An 8650-nucleotide genomic window follows, 5' to 3' on the forward strand; every position below is an offset into this window, starting at 1 on the left:
AAATAATTTCAACAAGATTTATGATTAAATGTGGGACTTTATTTTTTACCATAAACAATTAAGTTCCCCCAAAACTGACAGTGATCAATTTCTTTTTGGTGGCCACAAAAATATTTTCATGGCCATGGGTTAAGTTTTACCTGAGACAATTATCTGGATAATCAAGATTTGGGGGTAACATGATTGCTAAGTAAAAAGAGAAAGAGATCTTTTTGACTTTAGCTGTCAGCTGAGCATTATTTATCCACTGGATAATTGCTTTGCCCTACAACCTTTCCACCGCAGATGTAGAAAATAGGTACATGCCTTCTACGTAAGCTAACTATGCCAGCATTAAGGTTTAGCCCTTTCCTTAGGGTTAGCTCTATTCGACTTTCATTGCTTCCTGCACAGGACACCATAAAGGAGGAGCGGAAGCCCGAAGTGATTGGCATTCTCACCAGGTCCTACACAGTCCTTGGTCTCAGAGCCTTAATGACCCCCTTACACGGAATATGAAACATTTTTTAAAATAAATTTGCAAAACAGACAATATGTCATTTCAGCAGTCCAAATCCAAACCTTGTTAGAATCTATGAGGCATCAACAATCAAAATGAAAAATAATGACAATTTGCAGTTTCTCAATGAGTATTATTTTTCTCCCCTGGAGTTAGTTGGCTTTCTCTTAGCAACTCAAGAAGAAAGTTCAGCATGTCTTTTATGGTGAAACCTGCTGAAAAACTACCCTTAGATATTGGATCTATAACTCGTATGGGTATCAATGTTCACAGCACACAGTAAATAGAGGATCTGTTAATGCTCCAAAGTAGGCTAAAGCATGTGCGCAAATCTTTCTACTTGGAATCCAGTGTGGATTGGAGAAGTTACGCAGTTAAACCCTCCTCATAGGGAAGCAGTTGGTTGAGATTTGCAACAGCCTGGAAAATCCCAGATTTTGGCTTTCATTTGAGAACTTCAGAAAAACGTCAGTCAATAGTTAAATCTCAAAAGTTTTCTTTTTTCCAACTTGAATCTAAACTAAAATTTGGGAAAGAGACTTACTTCATTTTTTGCCCTTTCATTAACCAATAAACAAGAGTAAAAAGAGTCTATTCTCCCCCCACCCCAGCCCCCTTCAAAACCTCTAAGGGCTCAATGCTCAGACCCTTTGAACAGGAGCCAGTAAGCCTTGATAGGAAGGTGATACTTTTAACCCTAGTAAAGAGGGAGTAGGGACACACATTCCCTAGCGAACCTCAGGGCTGGAAAGGGCATGTTGGCAGGTGTGGAGCAAAGCTCTTCCGGGACCCAGAACCTTAAGACGGTAATACAATACCTAAGGCTAGGATGGTTGGGGATTCTTAAAATGCGTACTTATAAGGGTCCAGTGTTAAGGTTTTCCATTAAAAACAATAGCAGTAAGTATATACATATATACACACACACATCATATATATTTATAAAGTTAGCATTCTCCAAGTTGGGGGGGGGGAGACAAACAAAAAGCAGCAACTCTCACTACATAAATTAGCACTCTAAATCCAGGTGTTAATTAAACAAATGATATAATGATAGATAATTAAAACCCTTCCACATTAAGTTTTGTCTGGGAATTGTAAACAAAACTATTGTTTTGAAGTATGGTGGAACTTTTTTCAAGTAATTCTTCGAAAAGCAGCAAACTTTTAAAAAACATAACCTTCTTTTGTTGGAGATAAAGTATATATTGTTTCCTTTACAAAAAAAAAAAAAAAAAAAATCTTGGGTCACACCAGCATCACAAAAGAAATATTCGAAAATCCCAGAATGTCCTTCCGAGAAAAATTTCAGAATTTCTAAAGCTTCAGGGCTAACCATTCTCTCCACTGATATACTGAGGTCACGTTATTGTTCAAAAAAAATAATAATAATAATAGGTCTAACACCTGATTGCAATGCAACGTGTTGTCCATTTCACCCTATGAATTCATTCAGAGTCTATCTACCTGACAATTGTCTTTAAAAAAAAAAAAAAGGGACCTTTCAATTTTGCACAGTGATTCGTGAGCTTTAGAAGCACCTCTCCCCTTAGACATATGCTGAACTACATCAATTAACAACACAAGTTTGGTTTCTGGGAACGAAGGGGGGTTTTTAGCTTTTGCCCTAGCATCGAGGCGCAAGCAGAGTGTGGCAGCCGGGGCCGGAATCCTCGGAGGCAGCCGTGCAAACCCGCGTCGCCCGCGGCGTCCTCGGATGCTCCCGCGCTGCAGGCCGCGGCCGGGGCGCCCCGGGGGGCGCGGGGGGCGCGGGGGGCGCGGGCAGCCAGGCGCCCGCGGGCCTCTTACCTTGTTAGAAGCCATCTCACTGACGGAGCGGTAGGTCTGGATGGTCTCGAGCTGGTCTAGGCACCAGTCCAATTCCTCCAGCGTTTCCATTGCTAATTTTTGATAAGACTCTTCTGCAAACAAACACACAGGCATGTAGTTAGGCTGGAGCGGCTGCAGGCTGTCCATCGCCGCGGCCCCGCTGCCGCCGCAGACCCCGGAGCTACTGAAGGTGGCCCCGAGCTCCTTCATGCTTCGCGCGCCGACTCCTGCCTTCCAGCTCCCTCCACCAGGAGAGCAAATCACCGCGGCGCTCCGCCTGGGATGGCTGGTGCCAAGGCTTCGCCGCCCCCCCCCAGCACCCGCCCCCCCCCCCCCCCGCGGGGATGAGGTGTCCGCGATCTACCAAGAAACTTCCTCCGAGGAAGAAGGCGGGGAACCATCTCCCAGAGGCTCATCTGCATACATGTGTCCCAAAACTAAGGGCAGAAGCAGTGAGTTTTCTCAGGCTCTCTCTGCCTTAGTCATCCCGGGGCTCTTTAGGGTGCGTGATGTCATTTCTGAGCGTTCGCAGGCTAGAGGAGAAATGAGAAAAGCCTTTTCTCATTTTTGCTTTTCTTCTAAATGAAACGCAGGGGGGAAGATTGGGAGGGTGGCGCGGGGTGGGGGCGCTGACAGTCAGCGTCGGGAGCGAGGCGAGGCGGCCAGTCACTCATTCCTGGGAATGTGCACACAGTGGAGTGACTTCTAACTCAGCTAACACCGACCCCCAGGAGCTGGAGGTGGTGGCTCTTCCTCCGCTCTTCTGACTCTCTCCCTTAAGGAAAGGCAAAGTGAAGTTTCCCTGGTAAGACTTGGGTCTGAGAGAAACTGGAGTTTTTTACACGTTTATGGGCCACAGTAGGTAGGCAGCTCTTGTTATACTAAACAAAGCTAAAACTTCTCTTCTCCAACTGTCAGGATCACTGGGAAATTCTGAACCGGACTTTCAGGTGGAGCCAGATGGGGACACTGCAGAATTTCACTTTGATTAAAGTGGGGTGCTCTGGTTTGTGGTTACAGAACTCTATAGACTTTCTAGAAATGTTTCTTAATGGTCCATTCAAAAAATATTATTTTTAAGATCTTTTTTTTTTTTTTTTTTTTTGCTGGGTGATAATAAAGTTCTTTCTGAATGGTCACAATATATCAATTCCATACTCAAACACTGAGGAGTCTGAACTAATACTCAGAAATATTGACTTAAGATCTCTATGCTAGTAAACCCTGAATTAACTTAATAGATAGATGCTGGGTGAATTAACGATGCTACAGATGGTTATAAAAAGTCAGACTCTCCCGCAACCAGGACTGATTTTGAAAAGAACAACATTCATTAATTCCACCAATCTTTCTGGAATGCAAGCACATAATAGGCACTAATAAAATCAAAAGTCTTGTTTGGAATTCTCCTAGAGAGATTACATACATCCCTGTCAAATTTAGAATACATTTTTCCTATATTCATACAGAGGTCTGAAGGAGACCACATACCCTTTTATCATTATTTGAAATTTTGTGTGTGTGGCACTCATACTTGAACTGGAAGAAAGAGAATAAGCACAACAGACTCTAAGAGACTGAGATCACTTGACCACAGACACACATTTCAAAGAATAGATGTTTTATGTATTCCTCGAATATGCATACACCTCAGGATAGCTTGGGGTTAACATTCAATATCCTGTATGTCATACTTAAAAAGCCCCAAAACCACTGGAGGTGTCTTCCTCTATTTTTTTCACACTCCTCAACAATGTGCAGACAAGAACTGAGGTATTTAGAGTAAAACTCATTTCAAGTCAGACTTACACATACCTTCTCCTTTCCTCCCCAATTTTGCTCAGCTGCCTCAACTTGAAGAATCTCCTCACCCCCTAGTGTGTCCAAAACACTCCCTTATTCCCTCTAGTTCCCTCCAGAGGAGCACTTCTTCCAAGGAAGCTTTTCCTGAAGTGCCCGAACCTCTTCTATCCCATTCCCAGCCTCTCATTCAAGGAAAAGTCCAACTACTTCCCAACTACTTGGACTTTACCACCTTGCTGTCCATATCACCCCGTGGTTCTCTGGTACCTGGGATGCTCAGGGCTTTTGAATTGGCTGATATGCAAAATGACTGTAAGATCATCTATCACTGTTCTCCTTGGAGAGGGAAAAAAAAGGGATCCAATTTCCACTCAGGGTTGACAAAAGAACTACAATAATTATAGCAGCAGAAGCACTAGAAAGAGGGAGGACTTTTCAAAAATCCACAATTAAGGGTTACCTGCCCAGCTCATTCCCGGTCTGTGACCCAGAACAAGGACACGTGAGCTCCTAGAATTAGTATAGTAGTGATTTGCCAGTGACCAGCCGGTGAATGTGACAGGCCCTTCCTCTCCACTGTCCTTTCTTATTCTGGTCAGCTACAATATTCTTTAATTCAAAGTTTTTTGAAGTTAATGTGGAAGTTAATGACGATTTGTTCCTTTTCAGATTCTTGATCTATAGTCAAGACTTTGTGTCTCATTTTAGACCCTTCTTATCACAGAGACTAAAGTGGGAGGCACAGATGTCAGAGTGGGCTGAGTATATGGACATCAAACCCCTGCTACTTCTGGGTAGTACAGCCAAAAGAAAGGACGGATGCTGCTCACGAACTTCCTGGCTCCAGCACCAGCGCCAGATCTGGTACCTACCAGATACTCAGTAAATATGCAGAGGAATGGAGACCAAAGTGCCTGCCCAAGTAGCCTGCAAATACTTGGATATCTAGAGGCTGAATGGTGCATCTGTCGTAGTGTGGCTAGCGCACCAGCTCTGGAGTGAGACTCCAAGCATTTTGAGTTTCTCTTCTACTGCTTACTGAGTGATGTCGGACCTCAACTTCCTACATCTTAAAATAAGGATAAGAATACTTATAAAGTTATAAAGGGATTAGACGAGAAAGCATTAAAGCTTCTGGTATGGTAGCCAGTTCTTAGTAGATGATCAATCCAGAGAAGCATAACTCTTAATAGTAATCAAAGTAACCCAGGGCCTGGCATTTGGGAGTAGTGAGGGATAGGAAGGGAGATAGAGGACTTGTGTAGTCCACAAAGGGTGGATGGAGCTACATAATTCATGGGGTCCAGTGCAAAATGAAAATGCAGGGCCTCTTATTCAAACAGCAGGAAAAGTGCTGTTGAAAGTAGTAAAGTATGAAACTCTTTTTTTTTTTTTTTCTTCTGGAATCTCTCTCTCTCTGTCTCTCTTTCTCTCTCTCTCTCAATCTGTCATACTGGTATTTTTTGGGTTTTGTCTAAGCTTTTTATTTTAGGATAGCTCTAGATTTACAGAAAAGCTGAAAACCTAATATAGAGAATTCCTAGATAACCCATGTTTAGGTTTCCCTATTGCTGACATCTTACATTATTATGGCACATTTATCACAATTCATCAATGGCATGGTGTTTTATTTACTCTCTAATACTGTGTTCCCTCAGGCATAAGGATACCACAAGGAGAGTGCAGACCCTCACAGGACCCCAGCCCCTGCATCCGGTGACTGAGGGCAATACACAGTTCACAAGTTACAGGGCTACCCTTATCTGCCAGCTGCCAAACTCATCTCCTGTGCCCCAGCCAGGGCGAGGCTCTGGGGAAGTTAGACATTTCCCTTCCTCACCGTACCGATGCACCACACCACAGCAGATAGGTGGCCCCTAAGTATGCCACAAGTTTGGCATGGGGCATACTAGACACCCAGATCAGAGGTGGACAAGATGCTCACTCCCACCAAGACATGTCCTGGCCTACCATGGTACTGCCATGCCAGCCCAGGCCAGGGATGGCTGCGACCATGCCCCATCTGAAACTTTGCAAGGCACACATGCCCAACTCAGACCCTTTCTGCACCTGCACCCTGAGGCCCCTCTGGGAATGGATGGCAAGGATGAGGGATGCTGGATGAGTTCTAGGGTGCCAGGGATCAAGGAAATGGGTGGCTGATAACATGTCCAGGGGAGGCAGGCAAGTGGCAGGAAAAAGGTGGGACAGCCTAAGAACCAAGGCTCCAAGCCACTGGAGTAAGTATATTCTATTTTACCCTCAGATTTCACTTACAAAACATAAGATCAAAGATAAAATTATTATAAGTTTCAAGATATCAACTATGGGGCCCTGCTGGATACGGGGCACTATGCATCTTGCACAGGTTGCATGACCGTGAAGCTGGTCATTTCCTGTCTTACAAAAAAAAAAAAAAAAGGCTCTGAGAATGAACAATGCTTAATATCACAGAAGCAAGGCTCAAGGGGATGGGAGCAAGTGATGGGACCATGTATGGTCATGGGATTGACCCTATTTATCACAAATTTCCAGAGGGACAGGGAAAACCAAACTCCCATGTGTTCTTCCCTCTACCAAGAGTGGCAAAGAGAGATTTACTTCCTCTTGTAGGTCTGGTAGGAATTGCATTTGGACCTGATAAACAGGAAGAAAGAATGGATAAATAATTATAGTTAATATTAATCTGATAATAATATGTGGCATTCATAAATCCCTCTCCTCAAAGGAGCTCCAAGGACACTACTCATTTATCCTTGCAACATCTCTGTGGTAGCCACAGGTATGAAGAAGAGGTATGATTATCTCTAATTTACCTTAAGGCACAAGCCAAGAAGTCAGAGGTTAAATTACTGGAGCAGGATTCCTGGCAAGACCATATCTTGGTCTCTTAACTAAAGGATTCAGCTCCACACTGAAAATGCACGAATCCCTGAAAATGCTGATTTAGGGTGGCATCTTCCCCTTGGGTATTTTCTGTTTAAAATTGTGTAATTGCTTTCTTAAATGTTGTCACCTTCTTGAGTCTCCTCTTCCCTTTTCTGATGTATCTAACGCAGTCAGTAGCGCAAGGAGACTGTGTGGTATTTACTCAGAAGACTTGGTGTGGTCTGGTCCTTCATCTTGCTTCTTGGCTGACCTAATGCAAGTTACCTAAGTGTGCTGAGACTAAGTTTCTTTATCTGGAAAGTGAGGGTTAAGAAGAAAACTTACCCTATTCTCAGTGGGAAGGTAAAATAGGAGAATGTCCACAAAACCAGACTGTCAACCTTTAAGTATTGTGCACATTTTGTAAATATCACATTTATTATTACAGATGGGATATAGATACATTAGAGAAAATTACAGAGAGGCAAACATTTGAAATGATAAAAATGGCATGTTTTTACTAAGATCATTATTAATCCTTTTGTGCATATCTGTTCATGTATGTGTGTGGAGATCATACTATACAAACTGTTGAGTTACACTTGTTTTAATGGTTTTCCAATTCAACTGATACTTAGCCCACATTCAAATTTCCCCAGGTTTTTTTCTACACAAATCCAGTAGAAATGTGTGTGTGTGTGTGTATGTGTGTGTGTGTAGAGAGAGAGAGAAAGAGAGAGAGAGAGAGAGGTGTTAGAAAGGACAGACTCAGAGATGGGAAGGGAAAGGGTAATGAGAAATCTCAGCCTAGCCACAAAGAGCTAACTCCTCATAGCTGGAAAACATGGAAATAGATTTTAGCAGTAAGGAAGTCAGTGACCCAGCTGGTAACACACCTCAGGTATCCTAAGAGTTGGCCTCACACTCAGTGCAGGGAAGTGTTATAATGCAACTGATCTCTGGGTAAAGTGGAGACAGAGGCCATTTACACACCTATATCATTTAAATTTTGAAGCCCTGAGTATCATAACTTTTTTTTAAATTTTTATTTATTTATGATAGTCACACAGAGAGAGAGAGAGAGAGGCAGAGACACAGGCAGAGGGAGAAGCAGGCTCCATGCACCGGGAGCCCGACGTGGGATTCAATCCCGGGTCTCCAGGATTGCGCCCCGGGCCAAAGGCAGGTGCCAAACCGCTGCGCCACCCAGGGATCCCTCATAACTCTTAATACAGATGAGAATTTAGCAAATGAGAGCATCACATTATAGCCCAAATATAAATTTTCTACAAATAATATCTCAATCCAATTTTTTATTGAGGTATGACTGACATACAAAAGAGCTGTGCATATTTAATATGTACATCCTGATGAATTTGACGATAAGCATACACTTGTGAAACTGTCACCATAAACGACGTCATAAACTTAACCATCACCTCTAAAAGTTTTCTTCCTCCCTCTGTGGGTATGGGTGTGTGCATGTGTGTTATGAGAATATTTAACATAAGATCTACCCTCTTAACCAATTTTTAAGTAAATGATATATTATTGTTAACTATATGCACTATGCTATACAGTAGTCTTTAGGACTTACTCACTTTGCATATCTGAAACTATGTGCCTTTTTACCAACACCTTCTCAATGCC

At 42.9% G+C, this 8650-nt stretch overlaps 1 protein-coding gene across 3 annotated transcripts in view; it reads right to left on the bottom strand.

The window, feature by feature from the left end:
- Nucleotides 1-8650, bottom strand: part of PDE4B (phosphodiesterase 4B) — a 432607-nt gene that overhangs the window by 37761 nt on the left and 386196 nt on the right. For 2 of the 3 annotated variants that reach the window (XM_041771485.1, XM_041771486.1), the window contains one exon: nt 2309-2421. In XM_041771485.1, coding sequence (XP_041627419.1) covers nt 2309-2421 — 113 coding nt within the window. Of the gene's footprint in view, nt 1-2308; nt 2422-2693; nt 2982-8650 lie in introns of those variants that run through there. The other variant, XM_041771487.1, reaches the window with a different exon arrangement.

The sequence above is a fragment of the Vulpes lagopus genome, chromosome 10 (assembly GCF_018345385.1).
Source record: "Vulpes lagopus strain Blue_001 chromosome 10, ASM1834538v1, whole genome shotgun sequence".
Classification (NCBI taxonomy): domain Eukaryota; kingdom Metazoa; phylum Chordata; class Mammalia; order Carnivora; family Canidae; genus Vulpes; species Vulpes lagopus.